Here is a 23,970-nt window from a genome sequence, read left to right on the forward strand (position 1 = left end):
TCATCTGCATATCTGAGGTGATTGATATTTCTCCTGGCAATCTTGACTCCAGCTTGTGCTTCATCCAGACTGGTATTTCACATGATGCACACTGCAAATAAGTTAAATAAGCAGGGTGACAATATACAGTACTTGACGTACTCCCCTGGAGGAGGGCATGGCAACCCACTCCAATATTCTTGCCTGGAGAATCCCATGGACAGAGGAGCCTGGTGGGCTACAGTCCATAGGGTTGCAAAGAGTTGGACACGACTGAAGTGACTTAGCAAGCCACACGCAAACCTTAGCTATACCAGTAATCACAGTGAAAGTAAATGGGCTAAATACTCTAGGCATAAGTCAAAGATTGCTCATTTATTTTCTTGTTTTAAAACTGCTTAAAAGTAAGCTGCTTATGAGACACATACCACAAATATACAGCAAGACTGAAGTATAAGGATGGGAAAAATATACAACGTAAACACTAGCCAAAGGAAGTTGGTGTAGCTATATTGATATCAGAAAGAGTAGACTTTAAGATAATAAGTAGTCTTTAAGAATAAAGAAGGACATTTTATAATAATTATGAGTTATTATATAATATTAATTAGTATAATAATAAATATTAGGTCAATTATTATAATAACTGATCCAATAAGAAGATACCAAAATTGAAAATCTCTATCATATATAAACTGACAAAACTGAAAGGAGAAATTGACAGTTCACAACCACACAGTGAGATGTTAAAGTATCTCTCCACTTTAACAGAACATAGAAAAGTCAGTAAGTGTCTAGATCTAAGTCGATTATTAATAAATTTGACCTAATTTGCATACATAAATCACTGTATCCACAGTTGCACAATCATGCTTTTCAAGTGTACAAGAAGGAATAAGGAATGTAGGAATACTTGTTTCCAGAGAGTTCCCATCACTTAAAGTACATCCAAAGAAGAAATACTCTGATAATGAGACAGAATCTAACAGGTGGTACTCATAGACGTGTACACAGAAATCTGAGAATGTTGCCATAGGAATGAACGTATGGGAAACCAGGTAAGACGTATTAAAAGAAGGCATTCTTCCAGTAAAAGGTTAGTCACAAGTTGGAAGAAATAAAGGGAGGAGGTGCAGTTCCCAATCCTTATAACCTAGTAGGGCGATACTGTACTCACAGTGAAAATCATGGGCCTGTACCTGTATCAAACTATTCATTAATGTTCATTTAGCTGTTTAATAATGACCTAACAAATGCCTACATTGTGCCAGGTACCATGAGGATGCTCAGTTATATAAGTAAACAAGACATAGGGCTCACTGTCATTGGTACAGATAGGTAAATAAGTGGGAAATTATGGTCTGGTGAATTAAGTTCTATAAGACAAATCAGTCTGTATTTAATTGGGTCCAACTATTAGAGCCAAACAAAAAGGAGCCCAGCTTGAGGAGTTAGCAGCTCTGCATCTGGAGTTAAAGATTCCAAAGGAAAGGGACAGAGGTAGATAGAGGGAATCAATAAAATGTATTTGGATAAGATCATCTTGAGAATATCCTGCATTTAGTACTGAGATTCAGGAAAGATGGGGGCAAGGGAAGCTTAACAAAGTGATAATGTAAAAACTCAACACTAAAAAAATTAAATACCTCTAATCTACAGATGATATGTCTGAGAAAGCGAAAAAAGTAAAATATAAAAGAGTGTGCTTCTGTACATATAAACTATAAGAAACAGATACTAATGGATTATTCTGGAAAATGGGACTACAGAACAAGTGTGGACCATTGTAAAAATAGCCACGCTGGTTTATAGCTCTTTGGATCAGACTTTGATTTGGCCTTGCTGTTTGCTTTGATTGATAGAAAGCAGTTGGAGGGATAATGCTGTGTGAGTTCCTGGTGTAGTTTTGAAGAGGCCATGTGATTTTTGCTCTCACAGTCTTAGAATGCTAAGACTGCCATGTGAGCAGGGCTTGCCTGAGGGAAGACAAGAAACATGTGGCCTGTCACTTTACTGGCTCTAGCTGATAGCCAGGCAACCCCAACAACAGGGCCAGGCTGCTGACTGTCAGCTCACCATAGAGGCATATGTCAGCTCAGCCAAGACCAGCAGAAGGAATATCCAGCCCATCCTAGCCCAAACCATTGATTCATAGAATTGAGAACTAAATTCATTGTTGCTGGGTTTTTTTTTTTAATTTAAATTTTTTGAATTGTGGTAGAAAACATGTGCTGTAATATTCACCCTCTTAACCATTTTTAAGCATCCGGTTCAATAGTGTTTACTATAATCACATTGTTACATAACAGTTCTCTAGAGCATGTTCATCTTCCCAAGTTGAAACTCCATACCAACTCAACAAAACTCCCCATTTCCCCCTCCCCACAGTCCCCTGTAACCATAGTCTACTTTCTGTGTCCACGCTTTTGACTACTCTAGATAACTCCTGTGAGGGAAATCATACAGTATTTGTCTTTTTGTGATGGGTTTATTTCACTCCACAAAGTTCATCCATGGTGTAGCATGTAAAATTGTCACTATTATAAGCCACTATATTTGAGGGAGGTTTATCATGCAGTAAAAGTTAGCTGATATAAAAAGGGTAGTCTCAAAGGGTTTGATTCATTAAGTCTGGGATACAGACTTGAAATCTGGTGAAAATATTGCTTTAGATATTAGTTGGAGGAAATAGCAAAAGAAGAGACTTCAGAGTCAAACTATAAGCCACACAAGAGACTTGAGGACCAGGGTAAGTCCTGTGAGACTTATTGTTTAGACCAGTGTTCCCTCAATCGCCCTTCAGAGTTGTGTCAATGAGTGTTGTGTTCAGGATGAAAAAGTTCTTTGGTTGAATATGTCTGGGAAATGCTGCATATATATTATATATAATTATATCATATTATATATTTTTATATATTTATTATATATAGAATATAGTCTAGGTAATATTGCATCTGTTCAATAGAAATATATTGGGAGCCCCATATATAACTCTAAAATTTTTAATAGCTGCATTTAGAAAAGTAAAAAGAAACAGGTAAAGTTAATTTAATAATATTTTTTTTTCACAGTAATAACAGTTATATTAAATGTTGAAATAAAAATTACTTTTCATTTACATCTGGAATTGAGATAATAATATTTTATTTAATCTGATCTATAATATCATTTTATCATGGGACTACTCATTTATAAAAATTATATTAAAGTTACTGGGATATTTTACTTTTTTTTCCTTTAGTGAGTCTTCCAAAGCTGATATGTATTTCAGCTTAAATATACATTTCAGTTTGGATGAGCCACATTTCAAGTGCTGAGTAGTCACCTGTGACTCATGGCTACTATTTTGGACAGCCCATCTCCAGAGAGCCCAGCAGAAAGGCCAGGTTTGGCTCTTATGTTATAGGCTTGCTATTGGTTGGCTCTGATTGATTGCATTTTCAACTTAGGCCCTCCCCTTCTTTTGAGGGATGCTATAGGAGGCAAATGTCTATAAAATAGGCCTTGTGTTTACTGGGAGGATGTTTATCTTCCCGTCGTTAGACAGTGTTCTTTTTATGAAAATCCTAGGGAGAAGTCTGTTTTTGTTCTTAGAATCTAAAATAGTTGGGCTTGTCTTATTAGTTTGTTCTGATCTTTCAGACATTATATATTGTGTAACTAATTTCTTTTTCTATTTTTTACTGGCTGCTAGAAATGTAGAATCAAATCTGTGGCCTACACATAGTATGAATATAGGATACATTTCCCCAAATGTGTTCTGTTTATATTATCCGTTTGCAAACCACTGGTGTTCTTCAGAGCATGTTTTGTGAGACACGGCAGCTGATTGGAACAGTCACTTGTCAGATCCAAATGATAACACTGATACTGATTTAAAAAAAAAACACTGGTGATGGAGGGAGCAACTAGAGACAGCAGAACAAGAGTGGGGCAGGTGAGCATCCATGGGCAGGAATAATGGGCAAGGTCTGAGCACCTGGTCCAATAGACTTTCTGCCTTCCATCTGGGTTCTCAGAGCTTCTAGCCAGGAGGTTTTTAAAGAAACCTTCCCTGGTGGCTCAGATGGTAAAGTGTTTGCCTGCAATGTGGGAGACTTGGGTTCAATCCCTGGGTCGGGAAGATCCCCTGGAGAAGGAAATGGCAACCCACTCCAATGGCAACCCACTCCAGTACTCTTGCCTGGAAAATTCCATGGACAGAGGAGCCTAGTAGGCTATAGTCCATAGGGTTGCAAAGAGTTGGACATGACTGAGCAACTTTACTTTCTTTCTTTCCAGCCAGGGCGTGGCCCACCTGTTTCTTGTTGCTGGAAATGGTGGCGGCTGCCTCCGGCTAGTCTGTGGTGGCCCAGATCGACTGGTTGAAAGGGAACCCCAGCAGCCAGCACCAAGCAGCCTTAGGAGTCCAGGGGCCCTGCAGCTGAGGGGGTCCTCACTTCCCTGGTGATTTTCCCAGGGCAGGACCCAGGACAGGATGCTCCCTCCAGCCAAGAATCCACCTTTGGAGTCTGACCTTGACAGCTCAAGCCAACACAGGATGCCCCTATGGAGGTTTGGGGGCGGGGGGGGGGGGTGGTCAGGAACTGCCGATCTTTAGCACTGGATCACCCAGTCTGTGGGTGTGGATGAAGAGCGCAGGTAGCTGGGAGAACTGTGAAGGGCAGGAGATGTAAATCACTGACACTTCCCACGCGCTGTCACTTGTCTCCTTCTGGGAACAGGGATGGGGATTTCCTCACTGGGTTCCCCCACCCTTCACGTCCAGTCCAGGCCAGCCATGACAGCAAACAGACTTTCTTCTTCAACCGGTCAACTACAAATTGGCACTTACCAAGAGCATTGCCAATGACTGAACAACAAAGGAATTTGCCATCTGCCTCTAGGAAGATTGAACCCCATGCTGCTATAGCTGTTGACCTTCAACAACCTCTGAGGGAGTTCAGGGTGGAGTGAGGCCCTCTGTGCTCCAGGGAATCTGGTGGGACAGGTCTTTAGATAGTTGGATGTTTTTAGGAACAGATTTTATTATCTCAATCCTTGCATCTCCTCATATCTAGAGAAGCACTAAATCCCTTCATGGTGACATCAGACCCTCACACTAACAAAAAACCTTTTGTAAATTGAGTGCTTCATGGTATTGAACTCCCCCTTCACCAAAACCTAATATATTGACTTTCCTCCACTGACGCTTTGGAACAGTCTCTCAGCTATCTGAGTTGCTGCCTCCCGGGCTGCAGTCCTCATTTTGCCCCAAATAAAACTTAATTCACAACTCTCAAGTGGTACATCTATTTTCAGTCCACAAACCTAAGAGATTTTGGCCCCTCTGCTCTGCGCGCCTCCACCTCCACACCCCTCGGCCTTCGAAAGCGGAGTGATGGAAGATGTAGGGTGCGACACAGGTAGAAGAAAGGAGAGAGCGCCGAGGTGCCTGCAAGTGCGCTCGCCAGGAAGCCACTTGGGGTCGCTCCGGCTGGGCTCCAACGCCCAGGGGCCAGGGTGGGGAAGGGAGGGCGGGAGTGAGGGGGAAGAGGGGCGGCCGCTTTCCCGGCCGGGCGCGCGGGGTAGATCCTTCCTTGCAGGAGCTGGGGGTGGTGGTTCTCCGCAACACAGCTTGGGCAACCGACTGCTCCGCCCGGTCGCCTGGGGCAGCGCGGTTGGGTCACCACCTGTCATTTTACTCCGAACCACCCCGGCTCCCGCTTGGAGGTCCTTTCCCCGCTCGAGGGCGATCAGACAGTCAGGCGCAGCGTGATGACTTCAGATTCCTGGAAGGGGTGTGCTGAAGTCAGGGGACCAGGTCCTAAAACACCGAGAGCTAACCCCCTGACCTCTTCACTTCGCTTTCCCCCTCAGGTCTGAGTGTGATCAAAGATTGTAGCCTGGGCTGGGATGAAGAGTGGCCTCAGGGTGTGGTTGGGCCAAAGGGCTGCAGAGTGTGGGCTAAGATCACGGACATCTGAGCCACGCCGCCAGCTTTGAAAAGCATTTTCCGGCCGTTTGACCTTAGGCAAGTCTCTCAGCCTCGTTGTGCCGGCTTCCTGTAAAGTGGGAATAATTACCATGACTACCGCAGGGGGTCCTCACGGAAATCCGGCGACTTGATGTTGATTAGAGTGCTGAGGACCGGGCCTGTTCATAGAGTGCTATGTAAATGTTGGTTAAATAAATAAAGCAGCAGGAAGGGACTTGGAGAGAGTTCTGGGGGGAATACCGAGGGTGACTTCCTGGCAGAGCCAGGGCAATGAGATAAGGAGCCACGGGGTGTGTGGACTCTCCGGATAAAGACAGCAATCCAGACACATGTACAGAAGGCTAAAGTGCAAGCCACAGGGATCACAGAGGGATGGGGATCTCTGGGCCAGAGGTGCTGTAATTGCTGTGAAATATGTCAGATCCACAAAAAATTAAGTTCAAGTTTTCCTTTTTTAGTTCGTTTACAAAATGACTGGGTCCCCACTCTTTGTACATCTGGGATCTTCTTTTCTGCAAACTTATAAGGACATTCAGTTTACAATGGAATATTTGATCAACAATTCTGAGTCCTTTCACATAATTTATCATCCAAACCCAGACATGCTTGAGAGTGAAAGGGGCATTAGAAATACATAATTTTTAAAAGCAACTATACTCCAATAAAAATTAATAAAATTGTAATGCCTATTAAAAAAAGAAACATGTAATTTTTGAAACGTTTACTTTTGCTTAGTGTTTTGCTATACAGATGAACTTAAATAGTTCTGTTAAAACTATTCGCAAAGATTTTTTTTCTAAAAAGTGAATATATATGCATAGTAAATATTTAAAATTTCAAATAATTATTCTTGCTATATATTCACAAACATCAATCAATTTCTTAGCCATATTTCTAAGTAAAGTGTTACTGGCATTTTTCTGAAGAATAAAGATTTTTCAGTATGGTTTTATTATTTTTTATAATGTTGCTTGAAATCTTTAAAATTGCTTTTCATGGTTAATCATTTCAAAGATGTTGATACCTTTGGTGTGAGATTGCTAGGGCTGCCACAACAAAATGCTACAGTCTAGGTGGCTTATACAACAGAAATTTATTTCCTCATAGTTCTAGAGGCTGGAAGTCTGAGCTCAAGGTATCTGCTGGGTTGGCTTCTTCTGAGGCCTGTCTCTTTGGTTTATAGATGCCCGTCTTCTCTGCGTGTCTTCACATGGTCTTCCCTCTGTTTGTCTCTGTGTGTGTGTCCTAATCTTTCATAAGGAAACCAGTCATGCTGGATTAGGGGTAACCCTAATGACCTTGTTTTACCTCAGTTACCTCTTTAAGGGCCTTATCTCCAAGTACAGTCACAGTCTGAGGTACTTAGGGTTAACACTTCAACATATGCATTTTGGAGTGATACAATTCAGTCCATAATAACTCTACTGATTTTTCTTTGTAGGCCAGAAAATTTTTAATTGAGGAAAACTCTCCTTACAGATGCTCAGAGGAAATTCTGCTAAATGGGTATGTGTGTACTCAGTCACTCAGTCGTGTCCAACTCTGTGATCCCATGGACTATAGCCCACCAGGTGCCTCTGTCCATGGAATTTTCCAGTCAAAAATATTGGAGTGGGTTTCCATTTCCAAGGGATCCTCCCTACCCAGGGATCAAACTTGTGTCTCTTGCACCTCCTGCATTGGCAGTGGATTCTTTACCACTGAGCCATCTAGGAAGCCTGCTAAATGGGGATATTCTCAGTGGGGGATATTCTCAATTCCGTTTTTTTCTATTAAAATGTTTTAATACTATAATGCTAATATTTTCACAGATGCTATCTTTTTGCATCCATCCACAGAAGATTTCTTCAACAAATATCTTCATGACTCCTTCGAATGATGTTTCCTCAAACTTAGATGCAAGATTGTACACCTCTTCAGTTTCTTTCTAATCTAATTAGCAATAAATATATCCAATTAAAAATCATACTAAAAATAGTAACTCTATCAAAATGGTCTTCCTTACAAATTGAAATGTCTCAAAATTTTAAAATTTCAAAATTGCATGTTATATAACATTTGAACATTTCTTGTTTAATTTGTTCAGTGCCTCTTTCAGAGTCTTCTTATTTGCAAAATTCTTTTTTGATAATATTAACTTATGAAAACTTCAAACATTAAAATAGTTTAGAGCTTCTCCATTAAATACTTTGATAAAACATTTATAACCAATTGGGAATAAAATGCAACCAAAATGTAGAAGACATACAAATTTTTTTAAAGTTCAGTGCCACTGTGGAACACTTTGAATTAATTAAGAAGTAATTCTTTAATGGTCCAAACATTTCTAAAATCAAACAGAAAATAGGCAGCAAAGAGAGGAAGCTTGTACTGCCACACTGATGTATATTTTCTTGACTCAACATCAGCATTGTCCAAAAAGTTATAGATCAGTTACTCTTTGCATATAAAAATATTTGAAAATTTTATAACTTTTATCTTGAACGATAGAATGTCACACTTTAAAACACATTAGTGAGTGATTTGTGACTTCAGCTAACTCCCAGGACATTTCTGCTCTGTAGGGTTTTTTAAATTTAGAAAGAATTTATTTTTCTTACATAATGTTGTTTTCCACTGATATTTAAATTCATCACCACAAAAATAATGTTTAATGTTGAACTTTTAAATTGAATTTACAATAGCATTTACAATAATGTCAGATGTTTCACCTATGATGAAATGAACCACAAAAAGCTTTACTTTGATTTCATGAACTAGGTGAAAAAATTCAACTATTATTAGAATTAACTTATCTGATTTTCTATATAATGCATTGTACTACATCAATATAAATTTGGTATTGTGTAAAAGCTTGTGAATTTTTTCTGCAAACAGAGTTTTACTTTTATAATTGTGTGCACACATACACACATACATACACAGTAGAAAAAGAGAGAAATGAATTTGGTACTTTTGTTCTTATAGGAAAAGTGTTCTTATATTTAAATTGACACTTTATGTTTCACCAAGTGATATAAAATACCTTTAGTAACTACCTCTGTTAAGTAGTCAAATTTAAGTAAAATTCTCTTAAACTAATTAGTAATTTAGAAATATATGGTGATGCTTATTCAGCAGATTTGTGTCCTCTGGTTTTCATGCAATACTCAACAACCCTATGGTAGACAGTTAATGTCAACTAACATCTTACGCAAGTTATACGTTCATCTCGACTTTCATGGAATATGGAAATTCAGTACTTAATTTTTCATTATATAGTCACTTAAATTGTATATAGCTTATTGCTAACAAAAGCAGTTACTTGAAAAATAGAAAGTGTTGTCAGAGAATAAAATAAGTGGTTGTAGATTTATGCCACACAACAAATGACAAACTCTGTAGCAAGAGCATTCAGATTACTCTCTACAAGTTCAATGGTGTGACTGCTTGATTTCTCTTTACCTGTTCATATTCCACATAATTCTAACCTGTATTTTCCTAAATTTCGCACTGATCCCACGTTGGTGACCTCATGATTTTATGCCTCTTGCAGGCCATGGTTCAGGGCACAGCACAGTAAGTGGCCCACCAAGGAGCAGCAGTATCAAGACTTCCCCCTCTAGCCCGGCAGACCAGAGGAAGTAGCTGTCCCTAGCCACTTCCATCCAAGCACACGTTCGTCAGTGAGCATCTGCAAGTGGTCATTATAAGAGGCAATAATTTAAGCTTTGTCAGAAAAGAACAGGGCTGCCCTGGTGGCTCAGATGGTAAAGAATCCGCCTGCAATATGGGAGACCTGGGTTCGATTCCTGGGTTGGGAAGATCCCCTGGAAGAGGGCATGGCAACCCACTCCAGTATTTTTGCCTGGAGAATCCCCATGGACAGAGGAGCCTGAGAGGCTACTGTCCATGGGCTCGCAAAGAGTCGGGCACAATGGAGCAACTAAGCACAGCACCACCCAGAAAAGAACCAGGAAAAGAGAGATGGGTTATCACCAATGAACATTTAGATTTAACCATGTGTTTTAAAGTAAGAACACTGTGTATGGAACATGGCAGAAATAGGAAGTAGTATAAAGTGGAGGTGTGTCAAATCCATTCCAGATAACTTTGCTATGGCTAGTAAAAAAAAAAAATTAAGTAAAATAGTAAAACTTATTAAATCAACAGGAGGCTGGGACAATAGTTAACAACCAGGACTATCCCAGACACACTGAGATGGATATAAACCCTGCTCATATTCAGCTGATGAGATGGGAAGGAAAGAAATTAACTTCCAGGGGTTCTGCTTGTTGTTTACACTGGTTTTGTCCAAACAGCACCATGCCCAGAACCACCCTTCCCTGACCCAAAAAATGAGCTGGTTAGTGTGGAAGCTCTTCCTGGCTTGGTGAGCTGCTCTCTTCCTCAGCTCCTTGGAGCAGGGGCCATGCCACCCTGGAGATGTCAGGAGCGAGATCTCCCACTCCTGCTGTAATGTGCATTTTCATTTTCTTTGTGCTTTCCCTTAGGGAATTAAAGGTACATTCAGGTGTGGTATGGCAATGAAGATGATGAACTAATTTTTTTTAAGTGAGCTAATTTTGAAATCATACTGATGAACTCTATTCCTAGGCTCATAGGTGTGGAAGTGGAGTGTGTGGACTGTCCTGCAGTTGGCTATCATGCTCTGTCCTCAAATAAGTATGGTTTGCTTGGGTTGTATAGCCCTGGGGTCTGGAGATGAGTTAACCTGGTGAAAGAAGAGTTTCCTGAAGGAGGAGATATAGTAAATTAAGTGTTCTGAGTTCAGCCACTTTTCTAGGTCCTTTTGCAAGGCCATTTGGAGGCATACTTATGAGAAAGAATATGGATCTGATCTCTCTTTCCTCCTAGGTCTTCCCATTTCCATTCCCCTTCTGCCTCAGGAGGAGCCCAGAGTTCCAGAACTTCCCACAGAGATGCTCAGAGAGACCCCAGTCACTACCCCTCCTCTCCCAGCCCCAACCTCTCCGGCCATCTAGGGGCAGGAAGGCAGGACTTCTCTTTTACATGCAGGAGAGTATCACACAGACTTATAAATCAAAGCAGACACTTGGCATTCTGAGGCAAAACTTCCATTTAATCATCATTCTGTTCCTAGAGTCCCTGGTGGACCCCACAAGGGGATAGTTTAAGCCCAGTTACTGCAAGAGCAGCTTGTGTCAAAGACCAGGCCTGTCTGATGAGCCTCCTCATAAGTATGTCCATCCACACAGTTGTAGAAGGCATGCTTGCTGGGGGCTGGGATAGAGACCGTCAGACTTTTTGGCACAGAATCCACTATCATCAGTGCTGCCAGTCTTGGGAGCTTCAGTGTTTGTGGAGGAGCCCACAGTGGGGGTGGGCACTCTGCAAGCTGAGAGAGTAAGTAAAGGAACCCATAAGTTCTAGAGTGGTCTCCTTTCCCGGCACAAGTGTTGTGTCTGTAGTGTCACTGGGGGTTCCTCATGTTATCTGAACCAGTGGTTAAATGCTCCGGGCCTGAATCAGTGATACCCAAGTTCATAGCCCAGCTCTGCCATGAGCTCGGTGACCACAAACAAGTCATTAACTTCTCTTTACCTGTATTATTTCCTCCCTTTACTAGTATTAGATATGCTAATCTCAGAATTACTCTGTGAAGCATTTTCCAGTGCGTATGGTATATAAAATACTAAGTGCTGCACAATTATTAGTTTTGTTTTTAGTTTATGTTTAAGGGGAAAATAATGCTTATTTATCACCTCCATAACTTAAATGCTTGCCCGAATACTATGTTCCATGTGTGCTAAGTTGCTTCAGTCATGTCTGACTCTTTTGAGACCCTGTGGACTGTAGTCTGCCTGGCTCCTCTGCTCATGGGGATTCTTCAGGCAAGAATACTGGAGTGGTTTGCCATGCTCTCCTCCAGGGGATCTTCCTGACCCAGGGATCTTACATGGGTCTCTTATGTCTCATGCATTGGCAGGTAAGTTCTTTACACTAGCGCCGCCTGGGAAGTCCATACCTTCCCACCAAAATCCTACAGAGTGGAGGAATTTTAAAAATCATTTTATTCATGTCAGCCAAGGTGAGAATTGAGATTCAAAACCAGTTCTGTCTTGAGTACAGAGCCTGTGCAATGCCAACTACACTAATATCTTTCTTTTAAAACCACCTAATTAGGTATGACTGACATGAGTTTGATGGTGAAGAAAGCTGAGCGCCGCAGAATTGATGCTTTTGAACTGTGGTGTTGGAGAAGACTCTTGAGAGTCCCTTGGACTGCAAGGAGATCCAATCAATCCATCCTAAAGGAGATCAATCCTGGGTGTTCATTGGAAGGACTGATGTTGAAGCTGAAACTCCAATACTTTGGCCACCTCATGCGAAGAGTTGACTCATTGGAAAAGACCCTAATGCTGGGTAGGATTGGGGGCGGGAGGAGAAGGGGACGACAGAGGGTGAGATGGTTGGATGGCATCACCGACTCGATGGACATGGGTTTGGGTAAACTCCGGGAGTTGGTGTTGGACAGAGAGGCCTGGCGTGCTGTGATTCATGGGGTCGCAGAGAGTCGGACACGACTGAGCGACTGAACTGAACTGAACTGAACTGACATATAATGCATACAACTTGATGAGATGGAGATAAGTATACATCATGGTTACTACAATCAAAGCCATAAACATGTTCATCCCCTCCAAAAGTCTCCTTTCGCCCTCTTTATTATTAACTTTTGCAATAAGAGCATGTATCATAAGATCTATCCTTTTAGCAAATTGTAAAGTATACAATAAAGCATTGTTAACTATAGTTACTGTGTTCTACAATAGATCTCCAGGATTTATCCATATTGTATAACCAAAACATGCACCCTTTGACTAATACCTCCCTGTTTCTCCCTCTCTAGTTTTTATGTTTAAATAGACTAATTACGCCTGGTGTCCAAGAGCACCTGTGAGGATAACTTGAAATTTGAAAGAACCGGCAGACCTGACACAGTCCATCAGTCAGCACTGGCTCTCCCCATGGTGTCCTGGCCCCTCCCTTCTGCTTTCTGCATGTGCCCTGGTCCTTATGTTAGGGGCAAAATTGTATCCTGAGACCAACATGTAACTCTGCTCCTCACTTCAGAAAAAGGGCCAGATGGACCCCTTCAGAGTTCTCTTTTTTTCATCCCTTTCCTCATCATCTAACTTTGGCATCCCTTGCTTGGTTTGTCTTCTCTACTCCACATAGTTCCTAAAGGCTGGAGCTGGACAGATGAGAACAGGAACAAGGTGTTTGTGGTCCCCTCCCTACCCAGGCTCCAGGATGTTCTCCAGGGGCTCCCAGAACAGCTCTACAAGAAGCACTCTTGGGAACAGTGATGGACCTTTCATGAGGGCAGCCACCCAAGGGCTGCCCCATAGCAGCCATCTGAGTCTTTCTTTCTGAGTCACAAATGCCAGTGCCCATGGACATGCTAGGACAGGTGGAAGATCTGAAGGAGGCTTCCTTTGAGGCCAGGCTGAGGGGAGCCCTGGATAGTCCTTTATTCCTCCTTAACCATGTCCAGTTTGTCATCTTGTGGATGGTGAGAGGTGCATCACTACTCACCGGGAGTGAAGATGCCAAGTGCAGACTTGAGGGCATGCGTGAGAGGGTATTTGCCTTGTCAACAGAAAGTGCCTGTGAAATCATCCAAGCCAATGTTCCAGACCATGGTCCCCCCAACCTGTTCTTCAGCAGCCTCTCGGCCTGAGGGAGAGAATAAGGGGGACTGTAGGGTAGCATTTGCACAAGTGCAGGGAATGACTCCAGCAGAATGACGGGGAAGGCCATGATACAGTCATTGAGAGGAGGGAATGCAGAATGGCTTTCCACAGACACTTTGAAGGACTCATGGACATAGTTGTAGACAAGGAGAGATTTTAGGACTACCAAGTCAGGGAGAATGAGTCTCACCCCTGCTCTCTGTATCACCAGCCACCTTCTGAGAAGGCCTGTCTGAGCTGGAGCTTGAGTGGGTTGCAGTGGCAAAAGGTACACAGGGCCCTTCACCTGGCAAGTGTCTGGGCAGAGAGACAGAGCTGGTGATTACGAGGTATAGAGTGAAGGGCTTTGGGGCTGATAAACAGTAACCATCCAGATGTGAGCATGTAAAGGCCAATGGGCAGATGCCTAATGGTCCCATGGATCTCTCATCTCCAGATTTGTGTTCTTCCTGCATGAAGTTACTGTAAGCAGGAGCAGAGGAGAGGAAGGAACTCGAATCTACACCGTGGTCCTGGGGCAGGAAGAGTGTCAGAGAGCTGGATCAGGAGCAGAGTTGTAGAGATGAGGAGGGCAGGGGATCAAAGGGGAGAGTCCAGGAAGGGGCATGGGGGCTGGACATGGGGAAGAGGCTGAGGGAAGGGAGAAACCAGCTGCAATTGCTGAGGAGCAGAGGGACTGTTCCAACTGTTGGGCTCTGCAGCTGGGTCACTGGCTCCCTCGAGACCTCAGGGCCACCATGGGTTTTGCTTTTCCTCTCTTCAGTATTTTCTTGTACTAATTCCAATGTACTTGGAGGGGAGGTTCCCTGCCTCTCCCAGGTGTACAAAAGATAGGGTTTGGAGGGACTTACCTTGATCATGAAGCTCTTGGGGTTGGCATATCCAATCTACTGATTCCCCTGTAGGCGTAGGGCACCTCCTAGGGGGGCATTCCACACTTCAGTGGCTCCTTTCAGGAGGGAGCAAACCTGGGGCAAGAGGAGCAACCACGGCTCGGATGGACCTGACTCTGCCTGGCTCATGTCTCCCTCTCCCTCCCTTTCTTTTTTGGAATACACTCCCACCCAGCCCCTCTTTACTGGAAATAAGAGCACATGGCTCCCATTTCACCCAGGCTCCCTGCTCTGTCTCCTGTGGGTGGCACAGTGGAAAGGGCACTGGCTGAGAAGATGACACCCGAATTCCTGCCATTCCTGGGTGTGCCAATACCCATCTGTGCATAAGGAACAGGGCAGCTTCTTTGTGCCTTGTGCCCCAGTTTCCCTTTGAAACTAGCTTGTTTGTTCCTTTATTTGAAAGAATGTTTGTCACAAAAGGGCCAACAAGGGGATGCTAATGCATAATTGTTAGGGTCTGAAATGCTGGAGTTGGACAACCTTAGTTTGAATCTTAGCTCGGCCACTTAGTAGTTTTGTGACCTTGAGCGGGCTTCTTAATCCCTCTGTGCCTCCCTGTCTTCTGTGTAAGATGATAAAATCCATCTCACCATTGTGAGTGTTAAATAGGATAATATATAAAAATCACTGACAACAGAGCTGGCTATCCATTTGGACTTGGTAAATGTTAACCATTACTAGTATTAATCATGCACATTTACTCTAAAAGATTAAAATTTAAGATATTTTATTAATAGTTTACCCTTCCCTCCCCACCACATACACTCAGAGCAGGCAACATGGGGTACCCTGATTAGAAATCAAAGAATAAATAATCTCTTTTTGTGGAAGCATTTTTGACCCTTTAGAACAGAGAGTCAATCTCCTTGGTCCTCCCAGCCCTCTGCGACATTACCTCAAAGTAGGCAAGACTCCCTGCCTCCTGAGTGTAGGCTCTGGCATCCCCCGGGCCAGAGGTGGGAGCATCCAGGCCACAGTTGGCAGGGTTGGTGAGAATGAAGGTACTGGCATAAGCCCCAAAGCCCACCATTAGTTTCTCAGCCGGGCATCTTGGTTTTTCCAGTAGTTCATTGCATAATCCTAGAGGAAAGGTAAGGAAGATGTTTACTAAGCAGCAGCTGAGCTTGTGCCCAGAGGCCTGTGGAATAGTCAACATTTTCTACCCAGTTTCCCAGCCACTTTAGACATAGCCTGCAGTCAAGACTCTTCCATAACCCAGCCTCATAGAAAGGAAAGGTGTACCCTCCCTTCTGGAACTGGGTGTTATAGGCACCCTCGTTAAGAGGTACATTATGTAGGTAGCAGGGCTCAGTGTCAATTAGGAATGAAATGTTCCATTACCCTTCTTCCGCTCATACTAGACTTGGCATTTGGGATATAATTGGAGTTCAGTCATGCATTCTCTCATTTCCCCAACTAGCAAAATATGGCATCTCAGAATTGTTTAAGCATAGGGTATTCCCCTGGGAGACTTTCCCATGCCAATTTTAAAATCTCTGGTTGAATTCTGCACTGAAATCACATCTGATCAATTTATACATCTACTAATCATTAAGAAGGTTTATTATATAGCTGCCTATGCCATACAAGTTAGGAAGATCAATCTTATAGAATAGGGAGAGAGTGGATGAAAAGTGAGGAAGATTAAGGGCAAGATAGATCTGAAATGTGTTCCTAACATCAATGAAAATGATAGTTATATTTTTTCCCCAATGTTTGGGATTATTGCAAACCACAATTCTGCTTCCTTTGCTGTAAAAGATAAATGAGTACAATTAATCATAGGCAACATGAACTGAGTTAAGAAAACTCATCATCTTCATGTTGTCCATCAAGCTTCCTTAGCCTTCCTTTTACTCCTTGGCCAGAGATCTCAAGACTTGGTTGAAAATATCCATCAGAGCTGACTGGCCCAAATCTTCACTTACCACACTAAAGTATTTGTAGTCACCCTTGTCGTTGGGTCCTGAAAACAAGGGGCTGTCCTCCCCTGTGAAACCATCCCAGGAGCCCCTAAGGTCATAGGTCATCACATTGATGAGGTCCATGTACCTTGGGTAGTGGGGGGTAGGATACAAGAGAAGAAAAATGACCCAAGGAAAATAATACTCTCCATCCCACTTCCCCTAAAGGTACTAGTTCCAGCTGAATATGGTTTGTAATCATGTCATGAAGGATTATGCTTTAGTATTCTTTACTCCATTCTGTCTCACTTTTATTTGAAAAGTTGATATATAGAAGGCACACAGTCTATAATCAATAACTCATTGCACTCAGACCTTCAGGTCTTATAAAAGTTTGAAACTCAACTAACTTTTCCAAGTAGCCTTTTGTCATTAAGAATTTTAACTGGCTTCCCATGTCTCTCTCGGGCTTTGAGATCATTTTATTCTTTTGGGACGGAGACCTCTCTCTCAAGGGTATCTGAGCATTAGCCAATCTATGGGAGAGGTCTCAGGGTTAATTAGCTCTGATCTTGGGCCCACAGGCCTGGGGGTTACTTACTTCAACATTTCAGGGATCTGGTAGGCAGTCTCAAGGGTACATTTTCCAGCAGACACAGCAGCAGAAATCAGCAACCTGGGCTTGTTGCTCTGGGTGACTTTGTGCTCAAAGTGAAGTCACTCAGTTGTGTCCGACTCTCTGTGACCCCATGGACTGTAGCCTACCATGCTCCTCCATCCATGGGATTTTCCTGGCAAGAGTACTGGAGTGGGTTGCCATTTCCTTCTCCAGAGGATCTTCCCAACCCAGGGATCGAACCTGGGTCTCCCACATTGTAGGCAGATGCTTTACCATCTGAGCCACCAGGGAAGCCCAAAGCCTCATACATTTCCTATGGAACAGAGGACACTGGACTGAAGCTGCAAGGACCGATAAGCATCTTACAAGGACATGATTCTCATAAGGGAAGCTGAAAACTATTCAGCTTAGAGTTCTTTGCTTCAGAAAGTATTGTTGATCTCTGGGAACAATAATGAGTTTTTCTTCAAAAAAAAATAAACTTGTATTGAGGGAAAATTGGTGACCTTCTAAGAGTCCTCCTATATAAAAGAGACCTTTTAAATATTAAAACCAACAGGGCTTCCCTGGTGGTTCAAAGATAAAGAATCCGCCTGCCAATGCAGGAGACACAGGTTCAATCCCTGGTCTGGGAAGATCTCACACACCACGAAGCAACTAAGCCCATGTGCAACAACTACTGAGCCTGTGCTCTAGAGCCCAGGAACCATAACTACTGGAGCCCCAACCCTAGCGCTTGTGCTCAACAACAAGAGAAGCTACCACAATGAGAAGCCCATGTGCTGCAACTAGAAAAGTAGCTCCTGCTCACTGCAACTAGAGAAAAGCCCATGCAGCAGAAATCAGCAACCTGGGACTGGCTGGGAAGATCTAGCACAACCAATAAATTAATAAAATTATTAAAAAATAAATAACTAAAATGAACAAATAATGTCCAGAGCAGAAAAACAAAACAAAAAAGCTTCTATAGGACAAAAAATGGCTCCTACCTCTACAAACTACATGTAATTAAATGTAGCAATTGGAAAAATCAATCAAGAAAGATGAGGAGGTAAGAGTAACAAAGCAATCATTGTGCTCAAACAAGCTGCCCAGGGGAGAAAACACTCTGGCCCAACAACTTTATGTCTGTTCTTGGTGGCAGAAGTACCCCCTGGAGGCATCTGCCTCCACTTACCAAAGCGAGGGGCTATTGAGCATCTCAGTCGGTAACTAGTTCATCTTGTCCTGTACACTGCCCCTCAGGGAAGGACCTATTTGAGGACTATTTGACTTCCCATAATGGTGCTTAGAACATGAATGTTTCAGAGTCTTTGGCAGGTTTCTTACTATAAATAAATTACCTTTCATTGTGCTGCCTTACATTAGTCTCTATAACTTGGCTCTATGAGTTTTCCCTGAAAGCATGATCTGATCTTGCACTAAAGAAATCAGGCTTTGAGCCAGGCAGGCTGAGATTCACACTTTCAGCTGTGTTCAGAACTCCTCATCATGCAGAGGTCTTCTTCCCGCCTAGATCCTATATTCTTTGGACACAGAGAAGTTAAGTCACCTTCAACAGGACAGTGAAGAGTTGCTTGGTGTCAGCTGGGCTGCCATGGTTGCCAGGATACTCCCAATCAATATCCAGCCCATCGAAGTTGTTCTTCCTCAAAAGCTGTACGGCTGACTGGATGAAGGTCTGGCGGTTCTCAGCAGTGGCCACCATGTCAGAGAATCTGGAGTCAACAGGTCATTATGATCTTAATGGCAGTGAGGGGCTTCGACATGGACTTTCTCAAGTGCAGAGTGCTCCCATGGAGCACTTGGGGCCAGGGGATGGGGGACGTGAAACACAGGAAGAAGCAATAGTGATCTAAGCTCTTGGATCCTGTCTTGTCACTTAGCCTCTTATTTGTCCAGATGCATATTCAATTATTCAGGTGTTCATTTGACATTTGGTAGTGCTGGGGTATAGTGGTGAATAAAATAGCTTCTGCCCTGGAGGAGCTTCTTTGGAGGAAGGTATAGATAAGTAGACAGTCAGTTAAAATACTGCCTGGTAAGAGCTATGATCAAGGAAGGAAAGACTTCAAAGAGAACTCTGATGAGAAGGTTAAGGGATATCTAAACTGATACCTGAAATCTAGAGATGACCCATGTCAGAAAATCTTAGAGCCTTTGAAGTCTGGATGAGACTGAATGATCTGGGAGTGATTCTGCCTTGAATACAAAGTCTTACCCCTGGGTTCCGAAGTTCTAGCCTCCAACAGATATCAGGGTTTTCAGTTCTGTATTGCTGGAGATAGGAAGATTCCAGTGTAAATGAAATTTCCCAGGGAAAGTGACGTCATCTGCTGACCACCCTCTTATCCCACACCTGAGCAGCCCCAGGCCTGCCCTATTACCAGTCTATGCTCTTGTGCTGGGAGCAAAGCTCTCTATAAGAGCAAGGTACTCTCTTACTGGGGCTTCCCCAGTGGCTGAGTGGTAAAGAATCTGCCTGCAATGCAGAAGACACAGGAGACGTGGGTTCAATCCCTGGGTTGGGAAGATCCCCTGGAGGAAGGCATGGCTACCCACTCTCACATTCTTGCCTGGAGAATCCCATGAACAGAGGAGTCTGGTGGTTAGAGTCCACAGGATGGCAAAGAGTTGGACACAGCTAAAGTGACTTAGCACACATGTACTCTCTTACTATAGGTACCTCCAGGACACAGTATTAATACTCATTGAACAGGTTCCTGTTCCTGGCCCTGAGAGTGAGCTGATGGATTCTGCTTTGACAGGAAGCTTCAGGGGAAGACAAGGCAGGCCTTCCTAGGGAGGATGAAAGAATCTAAAACCAGTCCCTTAACACAGATGGTAGGTGGGCTGGAGCTGTTGGGACACACAAGACCAGAAAGCTGAAAGTCTGAGTCTTTTAAAGGAAAGAGCAAGGAATAGGGGCAGTAGAAGTATCTACAATTTACTAAGTGCTTACCAAATGCCAGGCATGTCACATGCATTGCTCCTGTCACACTTACAATCAGGCAGGAACTATTAGTCTCACATTGCCCTCTAAGTAATATTCAGAAAGGTTAAGCAATTTGTTTCACATCACCCAGCTACCAAGGCTGGCAGAGCAGGATTCAAACCTAATTCTTCTATTCCATGGTGACTCCCAGCAGGCACCAGGTCCTTTGAGTTTGATCTTAAAACCTACCCACTGATTCCCAACTGGACCAAAGTATCAATTAACCCATCTGATAAACTTGTCAGGCATTCCTGGATTCTGCCACTTACTAATTGTATGGTCTAAGGAAAACCTCTCTATGATACAGTGTCCTCAATTTAAAATATCTGTTAAAACTTTGCATCTGTTATGAGAGTTACATTAAAAAAAATAAATGAAAAGCACTTAGCATAATGCCTGGCTCACCCAATTCATTGGTAGTCACCCAATAAATATGCTAAGTGTTAACTGGCATGAGAGCCTTCTTAAGTTAAACTGGTAGCTAGCTCATAGGGTGGTGTGGGACTTTACTGCAATGCAGCAAACTCCAGGGGACTGTATTCACAATGAATCCCTTGTAGTAGTACTTCGTGGGACCCATAGAATATGATGCAGAGGGTCTGCTAAGAAAATAATCTAGGCAAATGACAGCAACCTGCCTCCCCTGGGGAGAGTGATGTTAACAACTCTGTCAATGAGGCATGAGAGTGATTGCAAACAGGACTCAAAGACTAGGCATTCTGATACTGGTATCTTTAAGGACTTCTGAAAGGCTTCCAACTCAGCCCAGAGCCTAAGCCCAGAACTCACTAGTGCTTGAGTCCATTTATGCCGGCATAGAGGGTCTCATCATTCCACTCAATGGTTGTTATCTGGTAGTTGGTCATGCCAGTGAAAGCATAGATGATGTGTGTGCAGAGGCAAGGGTCCACCTTCTCGGGCATGTAACAGGCAACCCCAGAGCAGTACTGGCTCCAGTTAGTGAAGTAACAGACAGTTTTGGTGGCTGTGCCTGGAATGGCAGGGAAATAAGAGATGATCCCTGCCCTGACTAATATCCCTTGTACCCAGGGCCTACCCTGGCACTCCCCAGCCATGGGGCACTTACCCAGCTGCAGCAGGAGGGCCAGCCCTAAAAAGAAGACAAGAGATCTTGGTCAGAGGGTAGCAGGGTCATTATTTCCCTGGCTGACCTGGGACAACACAGAGCAGTAAATTGAGAAGGGAGTTAGGGCCTGCTGTAAGTCCTTTCCCAACATGGACCCCTGCATGATGCTTTCAAGGAAGGTGGCTAATGTAGGCATTCAGTGAGCTACCTGAAAGCTCAGATGATAGTGAGCAGTTCAGGAACTAGGACTGTTATTTACCTGCTATCTATTCAACAAACTCATATTAAGTACTGGTTTGTTGTTCAGTCTCTAAGTCGTGTCTGACACTTTTGTGACCCCATGGATTGTAGCCACCAGGCTCCTCTGTCCATGGAATTTCCCAGGTAAGAATACTGGAGTGGGTTGCCATTTCCTTCTCCAGGGGTTCTTGCCAACCCAGGGATCAAGCTGGCATCTCCTGAGTCTCCTGCATTGGCAGGCGGATTCTTTGGCACTGAGCCACCAGGGAAGCACAAGTACTGGCTACTGAAAACAAAAAGAAAAATTAGGCAAGCTCCTTGTCTTCAAAGAACTCAGAACCTGGTGGGAAATCAAACCTATAAGCACAATCAAACCTCAATGCAATGCAGTGACACAAGCAATAAAACTGGGATATGCAAAGTATTATAGAAAACAAATCAGGGAAGACTTCCCCAGAGAGAGAATATTTGGACAGCTCTCTGTGTTTCCTCTAGGCTTCTTTAGGATTTGTGCTTTCTTCTCCCTGTCACGGGGCTTCCCTGGTGGCCCAGACGGTAAAGAATCTGTCTGCAATGCAGGAGACCAGGGTTTGATCCCTGGGTCAGGAAGATCCCCTGGAGAAGGCAATGGCAACCCACTCTAGCATTCTTGCCTTGGGAATTCCATGGACAGAGGAGTCTGGTAGGCTACAGTCCACAGGGGTCCAAAGAGTCGGACATGACTGAGCGACTAACACACACACACACACACACACACACACACAAACACACACACACACACATCCCTTTCTCTGCATATATTACACTGAAGGCACTAGTTTATTGGTCTGCCCACTAGACAATGAACTCCCTGAAGGCAGGGACTGTGCTTACACTGCTGAAACTCCACTACCCAGTCCAGTGCTTGGCACATGATCTACTCTCTATTAACACGTGTTGAATGAACAGACCCAAAGGACAATCCAAAGTGGTGGAGAAGGGCATAAGAGGCAATAAAGGTGGAGAAGGGGTGGGCAAGCAGAGGTCACTTCTGGTAGCAATCTCTTCACACTGAGAACTAGAACTCACCTTTTCCTGAACCAGCTTTGCTCTGCTTCTCAACTAAAATGATGGTCTTAAATTTTATTTTCATCCAAGCTATTAATACCTAGTCATATCCAGGATGAGCCGCTGTGCCTGGCCCAGTGGCCAATCTCATTGGGCTCCTATCCACAGTCTGGGCATCATCTCTGAGGGTGAGTTAGCACTGGAGGAATTTCATGAGCTCTATAAGATCTTGTCTGCCTTCCTCCCTAGAACCCTCACACCTGTCCCCAGAGTGTTCATTCGGAAAAACCTCAGCCTCACTGATTTTTTTTTCTGCTAATCATTCCTGTTAATTAATCTTAGTCCAGTCTATGCACTGAGCTCCCTCTGTGGTTGGCAGAACGTTGGGATCAGAATGGCTAGCCCAAGTCTTTCATCATCTTACATGAGGAAATGGCCTTGTCCTGCTGCACCAGAGAGATACACTTTCTTTCCCCTCTGAAGCTCTTGGGTGCTCACTGGGCCCTTCCCTCCTCCCTCTCTCCTTCTTTCTTCCTTCCTTCCCCGCTATGTTATGAACTCAAGGAAGCTGCCAGAGAGAAAGGGGACAAGGAAGCCTTGGAGTGAAGAGAGCTAGGGTGGAGACAGAGTAAATGGAGGAGAGGAAGCCCGTACTCTGAAAGCTCAGCTGGGCCTCCCGGGACAGACTCACCAGAAAGAAGCAGTAATTTGCCATTTTGATGGAAAGTGCTCCATGCAAGTTCCAAGGCTGAATGGACACTCGACAGCTTTGTATAGGTAGCACTGCAGACCTTGCCACTGTACACCTGGCTCCCCTCAGCAAGCAAGGTGGCAGCCCAGAAATAAAGGGATATGAGGGGGCACATGGTTCCCATTTACCCTCTGAATCTTATCTGTGTTTTCCTTCTTAGACAATCAACCCCGAGACACAATGGAGACTTGGTAGGAACAACCAAATGTATCCTAAAAGATACATTTAGGAAAATGGCTTATCTGATACAGGCATAAGGCAGGCCTTGGGTTCAAAGTCACTACAGGTCAGAGTGGGCCCCACAGGTCAAAAGGGACCATCTGGACTCTAAAGGAGGAGTGTGGACAAGCGAAGTGAGTCTGCCATTTGACCAGGACTTGTCTCTGCCTGGACGGCGGGAGATGGTCCTGCCCAGCCTCCTGCTCTTTGATTCTATTGTAGCAGTATATGTCAGGTAACGGCTAGAAGTTTGTGAGGTTTCACCAAGTCTGGAGTGAGAAAGTATCACTTTCCAAACTTGCTTCTGTTTAATTGAAGGCTGCTTGGTTTACAGAGGATGGAAGAAGTTCATGGAGGGGTGGGGCACACATTTCTAGTTAGGCTTTGATTCAGAAGGGAGAAGCAGCAAGGCCTAGGACAAGGCCCCAGAGAGCCATAAAAATCAGAGGAAACATAGCTGTAAAAATGCCTGCAGATCGAGGCTGAGAATCTCAATGTTTTAGGACCTGCCTCCCTTCACTCCACTCCACACCCA

General features: G+C 43.7%; 1 protein-coding gene, 1 long non-coding RNA gene and 1 pseudogene across 3 annotated transcripts in view; 1 reads left to right on the forward strand and 2 right to left on the reverse strand.

Annotated features, from left to right (window-relative positions):
• CHIA (chitinase acidic) overlaps window positions 1-6,173 on the reverse strand; it is a 32,204-nt gene extending 26,031 nt beyond the window's left edge. The window contains exon 1 of one of the 2 annotated variants that reach the window (XM_081492731.1): window positions 6,045-6,173. In XM_081492731.1, the coding sequence (XP_081348857.1) occupies window positions 6,045-6,047 (3 nt within the window). In that variant the 5' untranslated portion in view covers window positions 6,048-6,173. Of the gene's footprint in view, window positions 1-5,289; window positions 5,483-6,044 lie in introns of those variants that run through there. The other variant, XM_081492730.1, reaches the window with a different exon arrangement.
• On the forward strand, window positions 4,952-7,931 carry LOC145507007 (uncharacterized). The gene is made up of 3 exons (XR_014054499.1): window positions 4,952-5,992; window positions 7,398-7,462; window positions 7,768-7,931. It is a non-coding gene; the product is annotated as an uncharacterized LOC145507007 (long non-coding RNA).
• Window positions 7,932-11,090: 3,159 nt separating this feature from the next.
• On the reverse strand, window positions 11,091-23,331 carry LOC145505252 (acidic mammalian chitinase-like; annotated as a pseudogene).
• Between the last annotated feature and the right edge of the window lie 639 nt (window positions 23,332-23,970).

The sequence above is a fragment of the Giraffa tippelskirchi genome, chromosome 5, assembly GCF_054371585.1.
Source record: "Giraffa tippelskirchi isolate mGirTip1 chromosome 5, T2T-mGirTip1v1.2.pri, whole genome shotgun sequence".
NCBI lineage: Eukaryota > Metazoa > Chordata > Mammalia > Artiodactyla > Giraffidae > Giraffa > Giraffa tippelskirchi.